Below are 20,745 nucleotides of genomic sequence, written 5' to 3'. Positions count from 1 at the left end.
ACAGGATATGTTTGTAATTGGTTCAACTAGATAAAACCTGTAATTTCAAAACCTTTCCTAAACCATTCACAAACATTTCCAACCTAAGAGTGCCCAAAACCTGCAAAAGCTAATGAACTAATTTACATAACATAACTAAAGATAAGAAAATATAGTGATACAAACCAAAACAAAAGAGGGAGACATATGTCCCTTCAAAATATATACACAACCAACTATTTAAAGGTTTACTACAAAAATAGCCAAACTAGGTCCAAGGTTCTTTTGCTCACTAGCTCGTCTGTGTACCCCATCTAATCATCTTCAACCTGTCAATCGCATTTTATACAAACACGAAAGCCACAATTCAGTGGGGAGTAACTTCGAGTCCTCCCAGCCACGAAATGTCATTTTTAATGTAACATGTAGTGTAACATGTAAACAACATGATAAACAATCTAATTATCAAGTATTCTAACATATGAATACTAAACTGACCAAATTAAACTATCATGTGAAACATATAACAAGCAGTAATCCAAACTTTATCAATTGTAACCGGCTTACATCTCACCTATTACAATTCATAAAATCACCATACAAGAAAGAGCAATATATCAAAGACAGGCATAAGTTCATAGCACCGTCAATAGTCACTCTGTAACTCGAGTCTATACCACGAGGTAGGGAAGGTAATCGAACCGGTATCTTGGCTCAGCGGTTCTATCAAAACATGGACAAGACACAACACAACCCTAGCCTAAAATCTGCGCAGACCTAGACATGCGGATACACACCACCGCACCCAAGACCCACAATTTTTCTAAAACAAAGTGAGTACCCTAAGAAGTCCACCAAAGGGTTGGCTAGTACTTAAGCTGACCACTTACTATCAAAATAAGTAACGAGGTCATGCCCCAACTTGGATATAATCCCACCAAGTCAGGAACACAAAGGCTATTAAGCAGTGAACATATACTCGTCAAAGACTATAAAGACCTATCTATGACAAACACAACAACCTGCAAGAAATATTCAATACCCATTCCAATTCTAGCAATTTTAACAATATTAAAGGTTTCAGGGAATCTAAGGCCGTTTTTACAATATAAGAAACTATTAAATTCAACCAACATCACATGTGAACTAAAAACTTAATAAATGGCCTAAAACAAGAAAAAGGCCGATTATCCAATTCATACAAAATTTCATCCAACCGAATTTTTACCCGCAACCCCAGTCCTGCGACAGGTACGGGTTAAATTGCGGCTGACCAATCACTCAATTGACTGACATCGAATTAGTCAAAGGGACTAAGGCTCGATTTTTGCACAATCATCAAAACATTGCAATTATTGCTATAAAATTCATTTTGAGCCTATTCATTACAATTTCATTTTATAATCTAACCTAACATGTGTCAACTACCATAATAAGCATACTTCATCATCAAAATTTTATTTACTACTAACCTTATTCATTTCCTAAGACTACCCACATGTTACTTTTACTAAACATATCATTAATAAACCCGAAACTACAAGTAATGCATGAAAATCCGCGAAACAAGCAACGGGCCAACCCGGGCCAACCCCAAGGCGCCGTGGCCTGCTGGACTCGCCGGAACTCGCTTTGCCGCCACCCCCGTCCCTCCATTTCTCCATTTTTGTTCAGTTTAACATCGTCTGAAACATCAATTAATCATTCCTATACTAATATGTTAACTTAAACTAACAAAAGACAAGCATTAGACATGCATGCAACCCATTTTATCATGTGAAAATTTACTACTCAAACAAAAATCACAAAAACATACAAAAAGCAAAGAATGTGACGATTATTCGTCGAGTAACTCGAAATATGTTACCTTAAGCTAGAAAATGAGCAATTAGCACCTTGAATACCAAACCCTAACATACAACTAGCCACTATCTTTAACAATATACGAGTCCCCAAACTCGTCTTCCAAATCTTCACCTAAATAAACAATAAAAACACAATTATAAGTATAAAAACCGAAATATGTCCAAATTCGTCTTAAAACAACATCAAGAAAACTGAAATTAAAACATACTAGGATGTAGATCTTGAAGAGAGGATTCCGAAAATATAAATTATGCGAAAATCCGACAAGAAACGAAGAAATTATGATGAATTTAGCTTGGATTAAGATGAAAATGGTGGTTTTTGGTAGAAGGTTCAAGAAAATGAAGAAGGAAAAGAAAAATCAGAAAAAAAAGGAAGGGGAAGGGAGGTGCCGCGGGAAAGGAAAGGAAAGGAGGAAGGGAGCGGGTTTTAGTTGGGATTTTACGAGTCGGTTTTGGCTCGTTTCGATAACAATTAGAACCGTTTGTCAAACACAAATTCCGACAAGACCAAAGTTCTTAAACACGAGATTACAAGAAAATTGAATACTCATACGACCCATTTCCAAAATCGTTTGCCCAATTTTCAAAAGAGTCGTCATTTTTCCCCGATATGCCCTTATTTCGAAATAAAAAGTTTTTACACGGTTTAAACTATTTTTAAGCATTTCAAAACTATCAAAATAAATACTTTTCTTCAAAATATAATAAAATTATATTTCTTTGAATTATTATTACTTCAAATACATTAATATCAAATTTTACTTGATTAATAAATTACTTTCGCAAAATAATAACGGTCCGAAATTACGGGGTGTTACAACCAGTCTTGCCACCTTATCCGCCCGACAATCACCGGCCCACCATATCCTATAAGAAACCCACATAACGCTACCTCGTGCTTATCTAGGTATCGTCGTCCCCTTGTGCTACCCTCGTCGTTAGGCCACCACCGGGTCCACCGCTGTTGTCGCTGACCCACTTCTACCCAACAACCCAAAATTACCACAAAGCCTAATTAAAAATAAATTTTCTAAATAAAAATCAGAAACAAAATTGACTTGATTAATAGATCATAATTAACGTATTAATTAGTTGTGCTATATTCAAGCTATCATCTAGAATTGACAATTTTGATTGATTTGGCACAACGTTTCATAGTTACTGGCCGAGGGATTTAGGGTTAGAGCTTTTTTCTGACTAGGGGTATACAAATGGAAAATAAGGTGCAAAAAGTACTGAAATGAGTAAAATGTGTACTGCGAAAATAAATTCCGTTTTTAATTTGTAAATAAACATTAATGAGATATTTTAATTTTGTGTTTTTTAAAATAATTCTATTTCCTGTCTTTTGATACAAAGGTAATACAAGCTGACTATCTCCTTTTGCAAATTCTCTATTTTTATTTTATAATTAAATCATTACTTGAAATCATTCATTTGGTAAATTTAATCGTATAATATTTTTTTTAAATAATGAACTAATTTATATAATTAGGTTCAGTTAAAACGTCAATCTTATTTGGTGTGAAAATGATGCGATTTCGCAGCGGACATAACACAAACAAAGATATTTGCCGTAACTAGACCTATAGCTACGTCAATGGTGATTGTATTCAAGACCTATTGAATACGAATCGGGTTAAAGTTTGAAAACGCGTCAAACAATAACAAGGGTGAATCGAACGCGTCAATTCAAAAAACAATCGAACGTTAACCTAACGTAACAATTGAACAATTTTGATTTCTTTTCTTTTTTTTAACTTCTGTGTTTTACAATCAAATTGGATTGGCTATTATAGCCTTACAATGCTCCAATTGGAAAACTAAAGGTCTAGCTATTAAGAATAGCTATTATTACAATAATTAAGATAGACAATAAATAAACATTATTAAGGAGCTAATAATAATAATCATAAAACCATATAATAAAGAATATTAAGATGTGAGCCAAATAAGTCGGACCAGCCTTTTTATTTTCTTTTTGCTTAGTTATTTGTAGCGTCGAACAAGTAGTCGATAAACACGAGCATCCTTTAGTTGTAATTTCGTATCATCCAATGAAGCTCACTCGTTTAATGAAAGCTCGAAATACATTTAATCATTCTCGAGAACAATTAAACTGATTTCCGACTTTCAATAAACTCCTTCCTTCATTGACCCGTAGCCCAACTCGTACAAGAAAACTATCAAATATTCTCTCTTATACCGTTTAAGCGTGTTAACAAGGTATAATATTTAACGTCTTCGAACATTATTATCCAAACAAACTGCACATTTGCGCGGGTTCTACACTAATATGGTGCCCATGAGTTTAACTTTCCCTTTTGTATAACTAATTCACACGTTTATTTGTCTTTATCTTACACACCAACACATCCTTTACAAACTTTAACCCAACTTAAAACCATCTATCTCATTATCTCTCATCGTCTCTCAACCTATTCATCTTAACTCTCCAATCATGCATTTAGATTAAACCATAACTAGTTTTCATCCCGTGCAAAATTGCACGGGTATGTTTTTAAAAACATTGATATAATGATTAAAATTGCACGGGTATAATATAAGATATTAACTTATAGAAATAATTTTTTTTATTAATTTTTAATTAATTTTGCTGAAGTTTTGTTAATGGGCTAGTCTTATGCATAATATATAATATGGTCTTATGTAATAATTTGGGTCGATATTAATTCTTATAAAGTTTGGACCAAAATTATACGGAGTACTTTTACTAAGAATTCATACCCATATTGGTAAATGTTTTATTGATAATGTCATTGGTGAATTTTTTTGAAGAGATATGTCTCTTTATCCCGTTTTTAATTCGTTTTTCTCTTCTTCTTTTTCAAATCATTTTTTTCCCGATATTAATTAGAGTTTTAACTATTATTAGTATTTCATTGTTAGCATTTTCTTAATTTTCTTTATATATAATTGTTGCTTTAATATCCTGCTATTAATTAAATACAACATTTTTTTATACGTTTTTAAGGAAGTTTTTGCCTTTTTTTGTTGTTAAAATTGTTCTTCATTTTTATTTTCCATATTATATGAGTATTATAGATGATGATCATTATTTTTTGGGATTTAAATAATTAATATTCATGATGAACAATTTTCACAGTTTTGTTATTATTTTCTTTTTATTACGAAAAATATTAATATTAAAATTGGACATATTTAGTAATATATAATGTTTACTATTTAATATTGGTAGATTGAAAATATACTAATCAACATATTATCAAATCAGCGTATAAACACGGTAAAGCACACTGAAATTAATTCAGTTGTACGTACAAAAGGGCCCACCATTACAACTTTTTTGGAAAAAAAAAAGAAAAAGAAACTTGTTAGTGATGACGTGGATGCACCAAATTGCTTAAAATGTTTCTGTATTTATATAGATAAGATTTTATGGTAGTTTTGACGATGCCCGCCCGAGCTACCTAATAAATTTACCTTTTCAATTTGGTTTTGTATTAAATATAATAAGACCAATTTTGCCTAATTATACTTTTACAATTATAGTACACTATGTATGACATTAAATAAAATTATAATTAAGATTAAATTTGTAAACCAAACTACAAACATGTTCCATTCCGTTGTCACTACTTTTACTTTCATTACTTCATTGTTATCACTACTATTTCCACTACTCTCGTTGTTACTTTTATTATTTCTGGTTCTGCTACTATTACTTTAATTACTCACACTGTTATTATTATGACATTTCTTAAAATCGTAATTAAGAATTAAGATATTCCCTCCTAAATTTGTAAACCAAACTACAAACATGTTCCATTCCGTTGTCACTACTTTTACTTTCATTACTTCATTGTTATCACTACTATTTCCACTACTCTCGTTGTTACTTTTATTATTTCCGGTTCTGCTACTATTACTTTAATTACTCACACTGTTATTATTATGACATTTCTTTAAATCGTAATTAAGAATTAAGATATATTCCCTCCTATTCACTATGTCATTACACAATACATTTTCCGTAGTTTTTAAGAGGAATGAAATTTGAGGTGGAAAATGGAAGAAATGGAAAGTAAGAGAGGAATGTGGGGTCACAAATCATAAAAACTATAAATTATAGACTAATAAAAAAAATTGGAAGATCTTAGTGAATTTGTCATTTTAGAAAATGTGTAAGATGTTAGAGAATACGAGGAAGTAGTTTAATAACCAAATTATGAGTCATACTCAATAGTCAATACTGTAACACCCCCGTACGCCAAAATGCCTTACCAAGGACCATCCCAGTGTATGACGGTGTCACCATCTCGGTTTCCCGAGGAGGTAGATCAAATTAGATAATAAAAGAACAATTGTAAATATTAATATATCTTATACAATACAACTCAATACAACGTCTTTGTAATAAAGGTTCAACCATAACACTCATGACATTGCCTCTCTAGACCGGTAACGTGATGACTCGATCCCTCCAATCCTAGCAGCCACAATCAACAATACCTGCTAAGCCAACTGCTCACCATCCCCGAATGAATCACCGCAGGTTTTACAAAACAACAACAACGGGGTCAGTACTTGTGACACCCTTAAAAAAAAAACGTTATCTAATTACTTAAATGCGTAAATTCTACGGAAAAACTGGTAGGATATGTTTGTAAATGGTTCAACTAGTCAAAAACCTGCAATTTCAAAAAAAATTTCTTCCTAAACCATTCACAACCAATCCAACTCAAGAAGTCCAACAATCCCAGAAGCGGGTGCCAAGACCCTGCAAAAGCTGATGAACTACTTTACATGCCATAGCTAAATAAGAAAGTAGAATGATACAAACCCAAAATGGAAAAGGGAGACATATGTCCTTTCAAATTATATACAAACCAAAAGTTAAAAGGTTATATACATAACCAAAAGATAAAAGGTTTCTACAAAAGAAAACCAAACTAGGTCCAAGGTTCCTTGCTTACTAGCTCGTCTGTGACCCCAACAAAGCATCAACAACCTGTCAATCGCATTTTATACAAACACGAAAGCCACAATTCAGTGGGGACTGGGGAGTAACTTCGAGTCCTCCCAGCCACGAATCGTCAAAATTAATGTAACATGTAGTAAAACATGTAAACAAGATGATAAATAATTCAATTACCAACTATTCTAACATATGAGCCCTAAACTGACCAAACTAAACTAACATGTGAAACATATAACAAATTGTAATCCAAACTCTATCAACCATAGCCGGCTTGCATCTCACCTTCTATGATTCATAGAATCATCAAACAAGAAAGGGCAATATATCAAAGACAGGCATAAGTTCTTAGCACCGTCAATAGTCACTTTGTAACTCGAGTCTATACCACGAGGTAGGGAAGGTAATCGAACCGGTATCTTGGCTCAGCGGTTAATATTAATAAAACATGGCCAAGAGACAACACAACCCTAGCCTAAAATCTGCGCAGACCTAGACATGCGGATACACACCACCGCACCCAAGACCCACAACTTTTTTTTAAAACAAAGTGAAGTGAGTACCCTAAGGACACCACCGAAGAGTTGGCTAGTACTTAAGCTGACCACTTACTATCAAAATAAGTAACTGAGGTCATGCCCCAACTTGGATAAACATCCACTAGTCAGGAACACAAAGGCTATCAAGCAGTGAACATATACTCGTCAAAAACTATAAAGACCTATCTATGATGAAGGCCGAAGTACTCACCTAGGACCTAGTCCCAGCTAGTCCCAGCTTGAACACTTTAGCCCACACCACACAAGACTCACCACACAAGTCAAGTAAGACACCCACTTAACCATAAGAGGGCAAAAAGTCCTACTTACCAACATAAATTCTAACATTCTATCATGTGAAAGGCTATATAATTGTCTACTCAAAGATACAAATCCAACAAAGTGTCCTCAATAAGAATTCAATACTAACTTCCAATTCTAGCAATTTTAACAATATTAAAGGCTTTAGGGGAATCTAGGGCCATTACTACAAAATAAGAAGCTATTTAAATTCAACTAACTAAATAAGAAGCTGTTTAAATTCAACTAACTACACATGTGAAATAGAGAGATAATAAATGGCCTAAAACAAGAAAAAGGCCGATTATCTAATTCATTCAACCGAATTTTTACCCGCAACCCCACCTGCGACAGTGCACGGGTCAAATTGCGGTGACCAATCACTCAATTAATCGACATCGCATCGTCAAAGGGACTAAGGCTCGGTTTTTCAAGACAATCAACAAAACATTACAATTATCGCTATAAAATTCATTTTGAGCCTATTAATTACAATTTCATTTTGTAAACTATCCTAACATGTGATAACTATTAATATAAGCATAGTTTTACCATTAACATAATTTTTATTACTAATATAATTCAATTCCTAAAGTGTACTCATACTATCTATGTCATTAATAAACCTTAAATGACAAATTTTGCATGGAAAACCGCGAAACAAGCAACGGACCGACCCGGGCCAACCGTGGGCTAGCCGTGGGCCTGCCACGGGCCGGCCTGCTGCCCGTCCCCCTACACCACCATTTTTTTCCATTTTTATTTAGTAAAAGACCGTCTGAACATTAATTAATCGTTCCCAATTCAACTTTGTTAATTTAAACTAACAAAAGGCATAATTTAAGCTAACAATTGACATGCATGCAACCATTCTAAACATGTGAAAATTACTACACCAACAAAAATTACAAAACATACAAAAACAACAAAGATTGTGACGATAATCCGTCGAGTAACTCGAAATATGTTACCTTAAGCTAGAAAAAAGAGCAATTAGCACCTCAAACCCAAACCCTAACTAGCAACTATCCGCTATCTTCGATAATATACGAGTCCCCAAACTCGTCTTCTAATCCTTCACCTAAATAAACAATTAAAACACAATAATAAGCACATAAAACCGAATTTCCGAAAATTGGTCTTAAAACAACTTAATGAAAACTGAAATTAGAACATACTAAGTTGTAGATCTCGGCGAGGGGATTCCGGAAAGGTAAATTTCGTGAAAAACCGATAAGAAACGAAGAATTTATGACGATTTTGGCTTGAAATTTGTGAAAATGGTGTTTTGGAACAAGGATGAAGATGAAGGAAGGCAAAAATCAGAAAAAAAAGAAAAGGAAGGGGAGGGGAGCCGTGTAAGGGAGAAAGGAAAGGAGGAAAGGAGGTGCGGGATTTTTAGTCGGGATTTTTACGAGTCGGTTTTGACTCGTTTCAATAATAATTAAATCCGTAAGTCAAACGCAAATTCCGTCAAGACCAAAGTTTTTAAACACGAGATTACAAGAAAATTGAGTATTCATACGACCCATTTCCAATTTCGTTTACCCAACGTTCAAAAGAATTGTCATTCCCCCCCCCCCCCCCCGATACGCCCTTAATTCGAAATAAAAGATTTTACACGGTTTAAACTATTTTTAAACATTTCAAAACTCTCAAAATAAATACTTTTCTTCAAAATATAATAAAATTATATTTCTTTGAATTATTTTTACTTTAAATACACTAATGTCAAATTTTACTTGATTAATTAATTATTTTCGAAATATATTAACGGTCCGAAATTTACGGGGCGTTACAGTACTGACTAATCAAATGTAAGACAGAATAACAATGTAAACAGCTGATCATCCTCTATCCCAGTCTCACGACCTCGCACAATAACCGACTACACCCCGAAGGGTGTAGCCCTGCCAGATTACCCATCGCAACAGGTAATCCTCGCCGCCAGTGGGTGACCGCAGCCCATCCCACCTAGTCCAGCTCATCAACGAGCGACTAACAATCCCTGTCCCTTAATGTGCACATCCCCTCCCGTGGCGGGTTCCACGGAGGGCGAACTAGAGTGTGAAGTCACTCCCGCAAGTGACTCCACCGCTATCACAACACACACAGCCTCACAGCTGTCACAATACCACAACAACACCACCGTCACCACTACACCAATACTCCGATGATCAGCAGATAACAATCATACACAGTACAATCACAATATTAAATCAATTAACAGTAAACCGAGTAGGGAAACCCTACCTCATCGCAAAGCATGTAAGACTTCCATTTACAGCCACGCACGACTCCAATAAGCATCCTAACAATGATAACCATCTCCTATTATACGACTATACTCAAAGAATCACTCAAAAGAACACAAGGCAGAAACTTACCTAACCTTACATATCGACGGTGACATAGACGACCACTACACACGTCATCCTTCCCCAGCGAATCCTGTCCTTCCCATGGTGGAGGTTTAGGCTAAAGCATTAGAGTGTGAAGATATGGGGTGATAGGAGAGGGAGATAGGCTAGGGTTAGAGAAAGAGAAACTGTCGAGGAAATGAGAAAATGAAATGAATCTCGCGAACTTGCGTTTATGTTAACGTGTCGACAGCAGCCATACTCGGTCGAGTACGGGAGTACTCGGCCGAGTAGGCTCTACTCGGTCGAGTATGGGTGATACTCGGCCGAGTAGCCTTAGCTAGGTCGAGTAAACAATCCTATAAAACTCATGTTACAAACCTGATCCCTCACCCATTCATCCCTAAGGTCTGTTTGGTCAACAAGATCGGTCAACAGCGTTCTTAAATATCCTGGGTATTACAAATACTCCTACTATTACTACTGTTACTTTATTTATTCCCATTGTTATTACTTACTTTTACTACTTTTGTTACTATTATTGTTACTTTTACTACTATTGTTCCAACTATTATTATTTTCACTAGTCTTGCAGTTATACTGTTGTATGTTGATTTCATTATTCTCGTTGTTACAACTCCCGATGCCATTATTGTTAATTATACTAATCTCGATGTTAGTTTCATTATTGTTAATTATACTACTCTCGTTGATTGTGGACCTCCTTAGTTCCCTTGTAGAGGTTAGAATAAGGATGTGCACACGCGGAACGAAGGGTAAGAAATGATTAGACAAGTTAGAAATTAGGCAAGATAGAATCTAGGCAAGGATTATTTGATCGACAAGATAGACGTGGTTAGTCGAGTTTGTAATACCTCGATATTTTGAGACTTTTAAACGAACCTTGGGATACGTGAGAGAACTCTTGGGCTCGACGAGAGGATACCTATGGGCAAAGTATGGCTGTGCAATAGAGCCAGTGTAACCTATACTAGATCGAGTGAGTGCGCAGTGGACCGAGTGGAGGATGGAGTGGACCGAGTGGGTGACACTCGACCGAGTACGAGCAGTACTCGACCGAGTGGTCTGGCACTGAACCAAGTGCACCGTGTCAATAGGCGATATAACCTATGTCGAAACCTTTTCCCACCTAACCTTAAATCATTTAATTCCCCCTCTCTAGGCCTCCAAATACTCTCTAAAACCCTCCTAAACCTTCCGCAATGGATTCCAGGCTTGAGTTTGAAGATTTACGCCCTTCTCATTCTTCCTGTCACCTCGTAAGTAAGATATACCTAATTCTTTATGAACCTTAACTTTTTGGGGTTTTTATGGGAGTTATTAATTAGTAATTATTTGTAATATGGGTAATATGGGTAATTAATGGGTAATAATAATGGGTTTTGTATTATAAAAGAGGATAAGATGTGTTGTGATAGTTATTATGTGATTTGTGTAGGATGAGATAGTTTTATGAGGCGGATATTGCTTGTTTCGAGTTGCTTATGGAGTATGCTATAAGGTAAGATTTTTCTACTCGGTTTTGGTAATATGAATGCTTGTTTGTTTGTCCATTGTCATTATTTCCATGGTAGAGGTAGTATTTCATCTTATCATGATATTGGGGATTTTGTGAGTCTTATGTTGATACCGGAGTCGCATTATAGCATGATAATGGAATATGGTGACTCAATAAGTCGGGTTTATCATGAAAACTTGTTCATGACATATACTGAGATTGTGGTTCATGAGGAGTCGCATACTTGCCATGTTGTATTACATATTGCATACACGTGTTTGTTGTATATGTTGGAGGTTGTTGGCGGAGTTGTGGTGGTGATACATGGTTGTTGAGGAGACGTAAGATGGGTCGGGAGACCGTCTTACTCTTGAGTCGCCTCTTGGAGCTTCTCACTCCAAGAGGGACGTGCACGTTTATAACTTGAGTACGGATGGGCTCGCGTGGTGCCACGACACATGGCAGGGGTCCGGTTAGCGCCCGGTACCACGGACGTGTACCTGTTTTACGGACTGCGGTCCGGCTGTCTGGTGGGCGGTGCCGTCACCGGGATATATGGAGACGCGGAGTGGTGGTGGATGGAGATTGTGTCATATGTGTTTCATCATTGCATATCATATTCATGTTTACGAGTCTTGTCTTGAGTATTTGTATCATTGAAACTAACGTGTGTTGGTTATGTGTAATTGTCACATGCTTTAATTGAGGTGGTCTGTGTTGATCCATATGATATTTCCAATCATATGGGAAACAATTTGAGTACAGGTTTGGTTTTGGTAACTAGCGGGAGACGGGGCGAGCTATGGACATTTGGAGTCGAGTTGCTTAGTTGGTAGATGACATAAACTTTAGTTGAGTTGTAAATGTATAATTCACACTTGTTATTCATTCATTAAATATGTTATTTATATAAATGTTACTTAATTGTAGTTCCGATTAACTGTCTCAGGAAACCGAGATGATGACATCTCGAGTTCGTCTCAAGTTAAGTTAGCTACATTGAGTTTGATTGTGTAATGTTGCCTTATTGTCTTATTTCCAGTATAGATTTATTCTTACTCAACTTTTGGTTCCTAGATTTTTTGGCGTGTCCTATAAATTTGTTGTATGTGATGATGCATATGGTAGTACATTTACCGGTCATAATGGAAAGTAGGTGTATGCATAATCCGCTCCGGACCAGAATCGACTCGATAAGAACCGAAATTAAAAATTCTAGTCCAGACTTCGTCCCAAGTTTTTTATGGATTTCCGTTTCTGGTATGAACTGGTTTTTTTCGCTCTGGACGAAAGAACGTAATTTTTTTTTAACTTTTTTTTTATGAGGTTAGTTTACATAAAATTCTTTATAAATATTGTTCAAATATGCTTAATTTGTCGTTATTAAACATTGTTTTCGTGAAGCCAATAAAATTGCTGACTTTATGCCTTCTATTGAACAATCATGTCCTACCTTTTCGATGTGGTTAGAAAGTCGGTGACTTCAACTTAACTCACTCATTCGAAAGAATGATATAGTTGGTCCTAGAGTTGGCCATCAGCACGGGCTGACCCGGCCCGGCTCAGACCCGACCCGCCTTGGCCCATTATTTTATGTAACTTGGCCTGATCTGGCCCGGCCCGGTCGTGGTCCGCCCTGGCCCCGGGCCTGGTCCTAAAATTCCAGCCCGGCCCGGCCTTGGCCCGTCATTTTAGCAAAAATAATAAGAAATAAAAATAAATTGGTAAGGCCCGTCAGCCTGGCCCGCCTCGGGCCTGGTCCTGGTCGAGCATATCCCAACCCGGTATGGCCCGACCAAGACCGCCCCTCCCCTGGCCCGGCCCGGGTCTGACTAGGAGAACCCGGCCCTAGAAAAATTAATCTAATTTTGTTACCTTAAAAAAAAAAAAAAAAAAAAAAAAAAAAAAAAAAAAAAAAAAAAAACTCGAGCTGAGCTTGACACAATTTTATAACGGCCTCTAAAGGGCGCTTCACACAAATGTCGAAGGTCATAACTCATAACGGCCTCTAATTAAGTTGATGGCTCTTTTTATTTGTACTCGATAGTTCAAATAAATTGTTCAACTGCAAGGTCACTATCGTAGTTAATGTACATAACAGAGGTTATTCTTGTAAACCACATCTGAAAATTCAAATCTGTAAAACAAAACGAACACGAATAACAAAATCAACACAAATTTGTGTATGTTTTTTTTACTGAACTTTGCGCATACAAAGGAAATTCAGTTTATATAGAATTATAGTAAGACTGGTCCAAAGAATAATACTCCGTATAAGTACAAGAACACTGAGTTTCCTTCCAACTTATTGCATGTACTCCTCTACCGGATTTTTTTTTATCTCGGTTACTTATTTACGTATTCGCTTCATGTATTAAAAATTGTTTTTCTTTCATATACGCGTTACTTTTCGCTTTTTTATATTACTCCTTAATATACTTTCTTTGTGCCAAAAACAAACGTGTGACATAACGTTACCTCCGATTCACTTATATAAATAATTTGACTTACTCAATTATTCTTATATTATTACTCCGTACAATAATGTTATAACAAAATTGTATTAGGAGTATATAGGAGAGTTTCCATTTTATCGTACTAATTTCTCTCTAACTTTTTTTAGAATCACTCGTTTCGTTAAGTTTTACATTATTTTTTATCTCGATATCTCAATTATTCATTTACGTATTCATTTCAAATATTAAAAATTGTTTTCTCCCATGCACTCTACTTCGTCTTTGTGCCAAAAACAAACGTGTGACAGAACGTCATTTCCGAGTTTCCGACTCATTTTTAAATTAATTTGACTTACTCAGTCACATAATAACAATATTAAATTACGAGTATATAGGAGAGTTTTGAGAGTATTCCACTCTTGTGTTTATTTTTCTCCTTTTATCAAATTTCCTTTACTTTCTGCGGAGTATCTTATTTTTTTCCAACTTTAATTTGTTCTTCTTCTTCTACTACTTCTCTTCTTCATTATTCCACTCTTCTTCTACAAATATTCTCCTTCTTTTCCACACTATTTATTTATCTCTTTATTTTATTTTTTATTTTTCTTTTGTTGGAGAGAGCTTTGAAGCTCTCAACAATGGCGGATATAACTCATCTTCCTATGGAACAACTCCAAGACCTTGAATATTGCATAGACTCCAATCCTCCTTGGGGTACTTTTCTATCTTTTTTACTTTTTTTTTTTCTTCACCTCAAAAGAATAAATGAATTTCAATTTAGTCATAATTATTTTTTCTTTTTTCCTGCGTAACGGGAACCACAAGGGCAAATATGAAATTTGATGCTGACGGGATTTAAACCGAGTGTGTTTCACTTTATATAATCATAAACCTTATTATCTCCTCATTTTGAACATCAATGTCCCACCACCATTGAAAAAGGCTTCAAAAGAGACTTCATTTTTACTGGGTTTTTGAAAATAAATAATGGGTTTACATTTTTTTTTTCTGGGTTTTATCATTTTTTGAGTTTTTAGAAATTGCACTTATTATACTCTTTCCGTCTCGGTCATTTGTTAATGAAAGGTAAACAAGTAATTGAGACGGAAAGTGGTGGTCCAAATATTTGAAAATAGTTGTGGGAAATGGAATGAAATTAAATGGAAGAATTTAAGATTATGATGAATTTTATTATAGTTTATTTAATTAAAATTGTCGGGGTTTTATAGTCAAAAGTCACAGCTTTTTATGACTGGTAATTGCCTGCTTCTATATTAATGTTACTGTGTCACATGTTTAAAGCTTCATTCATGTTTGTCATTTCTCAAGTGGGTTCAAAATGCCTACATTATGCATTTTGTCAAATTTTATCTGCCATTTGTTGGTACCCAAATTATCATTTATTACGCGTGACAAGCCCCTGACGTCTCACAACCAGTAAAAATAATACTCGTACTCGGTATTTAAGATGAGAGGTGATTGTGAGATGTTACAAGTCACTTTTCCTTGTAAACAAGAATAACTGGTTGATAAATTATCACATATTTTTTGTAAAATATTATGTGAGATTAACACACGAGGGCATGTGAGAATGTGGTACCGTACCTAACAGTTTCCCTATTAGTTTGTTTGATAATAATTCACATAATAATATTACATTTTATTTTGATTGTGGATAATAATAGAAAATATCCATTAATTTTAATTAATTAATTTGAATGATCAGTAAAATAAGTAGTTAGGAGATTTTTTAGGCAGGTTAGTTAGAGAATTACGCCAATTTAAAATTAATTTATCCGTTTGTTATTTTGTCACTAATACAATGTTGTTAGAAACTAGAGCTTTTTTTGGAAATGATTAATGTGTGACCATGAAATTTGGTTTCTGTTAAGAGTTAGGAGTTTCACTTGTTACTTCACGTCATGGCTGCAATTTTCACGTCACATAAATTGGATGAAGTTCCTACTTGATCTCTTAATTTTAACTCGGGTTGGAAAATTATCGAACCTTCTTGCATCAACTAGTGAGAAAGATCGGATTTTTGTGGTTTGTCATGAAATTTAAGTATGCTTTCGGATAAATTGTTTATCGTGTTCTGTATGTATTCAACTTAACTCGGTATTGGATTTTGTAGACTTTACGAGATAATATGCATGGCGTTTAGGACGGGTTAGATTTGATTGTACAAAAATCGAATTAAATAGGAATGGAATAACAATTGTAAGCAAATTTCTTGTGAGGATGCCTTACTCTAGATGTTGTAATTGTTTTAATCCATGGTTTTTGGGTCGAAAGACAAACAGTTTACATTAGTGTAAGGACTAAGACAATCTTATACAAGTCTTTAGGTTCATCAAATATGTTAACAGTTAAAACGCTGGTTCTGGAGTCTGGTCGATGTTTCTTAAAACAGTGCTGAGGATCAAGGAGGTTAAAATTTATGTGATACAATTCTGTATTCGAGGTTGTGTATGCTTGTCGTCCGTCCAAATCTGCCAATATTGGGAAGCCCTGTCTTCCTAAATTGGCGATAGATTTTGATGCTGTACTGCTTAGTCAAATTGAGAGTTTCCCATCAGTTATATCATCAACTCATCATTAGTATGTTATGATACGAGTAGTTGAACTCACTGTGCCTTATTGGATGAGATACTCGGATTACTTGTGGCATTGTGGGGGGTAAATACTTGTCTACGACTCTACGTTTATTTGATGTGTTGGAGAAATATTTTGCAGCTGAAACCATCATTCTAGCATTTCAGAACTACATATTGATGCTGGGTACCAGTGTAATGATTCCGACAATGCTTGTCCCTGCAATGGGTGGATCTGATGTAAGCTATTTGCCCTTCTAGCACCAACCTTTTAAAGTTAATTCAGTTTGGCTTGCTACACTACTATGCCTTTGTTGAACATATTATATGACACCTTGATCAAATGACTAGGGTGACAAGGCTCGGGTTATACAAACTCTGCTATTTGTGGCGGGCATTAACACACTACTGCAAGCACTATTTGGGACAAGGCTACCAGCAGTAGTTGGAGGATCTTTTTCTTATATCATCCCCATAGCTTACATCATCAATGACTCATCCCTGCAGACTATTCCTGATAGTCACGACGTAAGTTTCATTTTTCACTTGATCTAACTCTTTGGAAGTCCCTAATTTTCTGAATTTTTTTCTTGCATTTCTTTCGTTTCTATTTATAGCCATGGTATTAAATCTGGTTAGTCATACCGCATCAGAATCGAGTTATGAAGCTTCTCAAAATTATTGTGACAACATTTGAAGCAGTATCGGCCGCATTTAGGGCAGCACAACCAAGAGTTGACTGTGGCTACCAATTCCATGATCGTCTCTAACCTAGATTTAATATCATGTTTAAAAGACTTAAATCACAAATCTAGCTAGTTATAGAATTATGAATGACTGAGATATTGAAAGTATAGAGCAGCATGCAAAGCATTCAAGGAAAAGCAACCGCATTGTGTTGCTTTACAGTTTCTCTATATTGGCACTACAGTTAGTGGTCTGAAAGTAGTTAAAAATTGCTGAATGCTGATACACAACTTTGTTGTATTCAGAGATTTATACAAACTATGCGAGCTATTCAAGGAGCTCTGATTGTGGCTTCAAGTATACAGATCATCTTAGGTTACAGTCAGTTATGGGGCCTTTTTTCACGGTATGTCTTCTGGAAGCGAAGATTATATCAGTTTTTCCATTGCTTCCTTTTTTTTAAGAAAAAAGCTCCACAATTTTATGACGTTTAGGTTTATTTATACGCTGACTATTTTTGTCGCATTTTCCTTGCTTCCTCTCTATTATTCTACGTGTTTTTAATGGTTTCAAATGATAATTCATGTTTGCTGGCCCTAAATCATCATTTCGGTTTTAAGGCTCTTTTGTTGAATTATTTTGCTGCTTGGTATGTATTATTTCGATAATGATGGGTGTATATGATTACTTCCCTCACAGGTTTTTTAGCCCTCTGGGAATGGCACCCGTGGTGGGATTAGTGGGCTTGGGATTGTTTCAACATGGATTTCCCGCGGTAGGTGCTAGTAAGAGATGCACTGCTTTCGTTCTTGAATATCATTTGATTGCTCTCAAGTTCACTATTTTATGTCTTTCATTCCAGTTAGGAAACTGTGTGGAGATAGGTCTTCCAATGCTGCTCCTAGTGATTGGAATGTCCCAGGTAAGTTGAAGCATAGAGCAGTATTATGATATTAATGGCCGTTGATTGATTTAATTACTGAGCTTCTGTGTGCACTGCAGTATCTGAAGCATGTGAGACCTTTCAGAGATGTACCAGTTTTCGAGAGGTTTCCGATTATTATATGTATCTCTATTGTATGGATTTATGCTGTTATCCTAACAGCAGCTGGAGCGTATAGACATACACCCATTCGTACTAAAAATAGTTGTCGGACTGACAGAGCAAATCTCATATCAACCGCTCCATGGTAATCATCTTTTGAAGCCAACACACTATTTCTTGAGATTAATTCCATGATTTTGAAGCCAATTTTTGCTGCAGGTTTAAATTTCCATATCCATTGCAATGGGGCCCTCCTACTTTTGCAGCCGGCCATTGCTTTGCCATGATGTCAGCTGTATTCGTATCAATGGTTGAGGTAGGATGAGGATTGCAATAGAAAAAAGAATTTTTAAAGAAAGTTCGACAAATTCTCATATGAAGCAGTCTCATGAATATGATAAGACTATCATGAAATATTAAGTTCAATGAGTGAGGCTTTCAGTTCTACGAAAACCGTCTCCCAGGAGACTGGTTGCAGTTTGTTTTTCTGTTGTAATCTTTCGTTTAGTGACTTCTACATCAGCACATGACACTTCTCTTGGATAAATGATGCAGTCAACAGCGGCTTATAAGGCAGCATCCAGGCTTGCGATTGCCACCCCTCCACCAGCTTATGTCCTGAGTCGGGGCATCGGATGGCAGGTAAATCTTTATAGATAAAAGTCATGACTTGTTCCTTTGACACTTTGTATTACTTGTGCGTTTTTGGACTTCGAGGTATCTAGAATGATGAATATAATTACTTTATTATTCCAGATACCTCCTCGGATGCACTGTCTGTCATCGTATGATATAAGATTTTCATCTAAATTCTTGCCTCAAAAATTTCAGAACCTGAAGATATGTGTTCTCCTTGTAGGGGATTGGAGTTCTGCTAGATGGTCTATTTGGAACATGCAGTGGATCTACTGTTTCTGTGTAAGAACTGTTATATAAGCCATTATTATTCACTCGAGTTTCTATTGACTTCCTATAACAGAACAACCTAAACTCACATCAACTTTCAGGGAAAATGTCGGATTGCTTGGGTTAACCCGAGTTGGAAGCCGTAGAGTTGTTCAAATTTCAGCTGGTTTCATGATCTTCTTCTCTATTTTAGGTTGGTATTAGTTTTAACTTTGCATATTGAAAGCTCCGACTCTTAACGGTTTCCATGTTCATAGACTTGAGCCTTGTATGAGACGGCCTTACATGTTACACCAACCCAAATCCTTATGTATTCCTAATTTAAGTATGGGATTAATGTGTTGGGATGACGTGTAAGCCCGCCTCATATAAGTTTTTATGCTCCCCCATCCCTGAAAGCTGTGAACTAATCAGTGATCCAATTTGCTGCAGGCAAATTCGGCGCTGTTTTTGCATCAATACCTTTACCCATATTTGCTGCTGTATACTGCGTTCTCTTTGGTCTTGTGGGTACGTGTTACAATTCACAGCTAAGCGTAACAGTTTATCCAAGTTTTGTTATATCTCCCTTCGTCAACTGCGATGTTTGTTTTGCAGCTTCTGTTGGACTATCATTTTTACAATTTACGAACATGAACTCAATGAGGAATCTGTTCATAACCGGTCTCTCACTCTTTCTGGGAATCTCTATACCTCAGTTCTTCGTCGAGTATTTTCCTCATCATGGACTTATTCGGACCAATGCAGGATGGGTGAGTTTTACCCAACTACTCGAGTCAGATTTTGGTTAGACCATTACAGGTTATTCTGATGCAGTCTGGTTCGAGTTTGTACCTTTTTTTTTTTGTCATATTCGGGTTCTGGTCTACTTGGTTACTAACATGATTCGTTATTGGCAGTTCAATGCATTCGTGACAACCATATTCATATCATCTCCGACAGTAGGCTTAATGGTCGCGGTATTCCTAGACAACACATTAGAAGTGGAAAGATCAAAGAAAGATAGAGGAATGCCATGGTGGGTCAAGTTCAGAAGTTTTCGTGGCGATAATCGAAATGAAGAATTCTACACATTGCCCTTCAATCTCAACAGATTCTTTCCTCCTACTTAGTCCTTATTAATCAAGCTTTGGTAAATCTAACAACCTCAAGATTTCAGAATTTCATGAAGATGGAAAATTCATCATCACCCAACATCTGGCATAAATTTTGATGCAAAATATGCCAAAAACTTGCTTTTTTTTTGGTGGATCATGTGCAGCAAGATCTGTTCAAGGTTAGAATAGTAGTAGTAGTAGTAGATTATTCATCCCAATAAATAAAAAGTGCTATTTTTTGAACTTTGCTCAACTTAGCTCAAATGGTTGTATGATTGGTGGTTAGCAGAATTATGACATTGATTATGTACATTCCTTGGGTAACCCTTATATCAATTATTGTAAATCCATTCCATTTCACCTTTCTCCTTTCTTTTGATTCTTGTTCGTAGCCAAATTTACCCGATAAAATCGGAAAAAAGTAATTTTGGATCA

The 20,745-nt window shown here is 35.8% G+C and overlaps 1 protein-coding gene and 1 long non-coding RNA gene across 3 annotated transcripts; one reads left to right on the top strand and one right to left on the bottom strand.

Moving 5' to 3' along the window:
• Nucleotides 1-129: 129 nt before the first annotated feature.
• LOC141613292 (uncharacterized) lies at nt 130-2,211 on the bottom strand. The gene is made up of 3 exons (XR_012529238.1): nt 2,054-2,211; nt 1,847-1,956; nt 130-308 (listed from the first exon to the last, which is right to left on the bottom strand). It is a non-coding gene; the product is annotated as an uncharacterized LOC141613292 (long non-coding RNA).
• An 11,871-nt stretch (nt 2,212-14,082) lies between these two features.
• Nucleotides 14,083-20,670, top strand: LOC141611384 (nucleobase-ascorbate transporter 1). Of its 2 annotated transcripts, none has more exons than XM_074429909.1 (14): nt 14,083-14,695; nt 16,718-16,815; nt 16,927-17,103; nt 17,568-17,668; nt 17,962-18,037; nt 18,125-18,184; nt 18,265-18,452; nt 18,527-18,623; nt 18,863-18,949; nt 19,167-19,225; nt 19,315-19,406; nt 19,646-19,723; nt 19,811-19,965; nt 20,113-20,670. In XM_074429909.1, the coding sequence occupies exons 1-14, from the start codon at nt 14,620-14,622 to the stop codon at nt 20,323-20,325; spliced, it is 1,557 nt and encodes a 518-aa protein (XP_074286010.1). In that variant the 5' UTR covers nt 14,083-14,619; the 3' UTR covers nt 20,326-20,670. The 2 variants fall into 2 exon arrangements, with proteins under 2 accessions (XP_074286010.1, XP_074286011.1); XM_074429910.1 differs by having other exon boundaries at nt 14,409-14,695; nt 19,811-20,014.
• The last annotated feature ends 75 nt before the right edge of the window (nt 20,671-20,745 follow it).

This window comes from Silene latifolia, chromosome 11 (assembly GCF_048544455.1).
Source record: "Silene latifolia isolate original U9 population chromosome 11, ASM4854445v1, whole genome shotgun sequence".
In the NCBI taxonomy this organism is placed as follows: Eukaryota; Viridiplantae; Streptophyta; class Magnoliopsida; order Caryophyllales; family Caryophyllaceae; genus Silene; species Silene latifolia.
The sequence above is the reverse complement of the archived record's forward strand: the minus strand, read 5'-3'. Positions and strand labels throughout refer to the sequence as shown.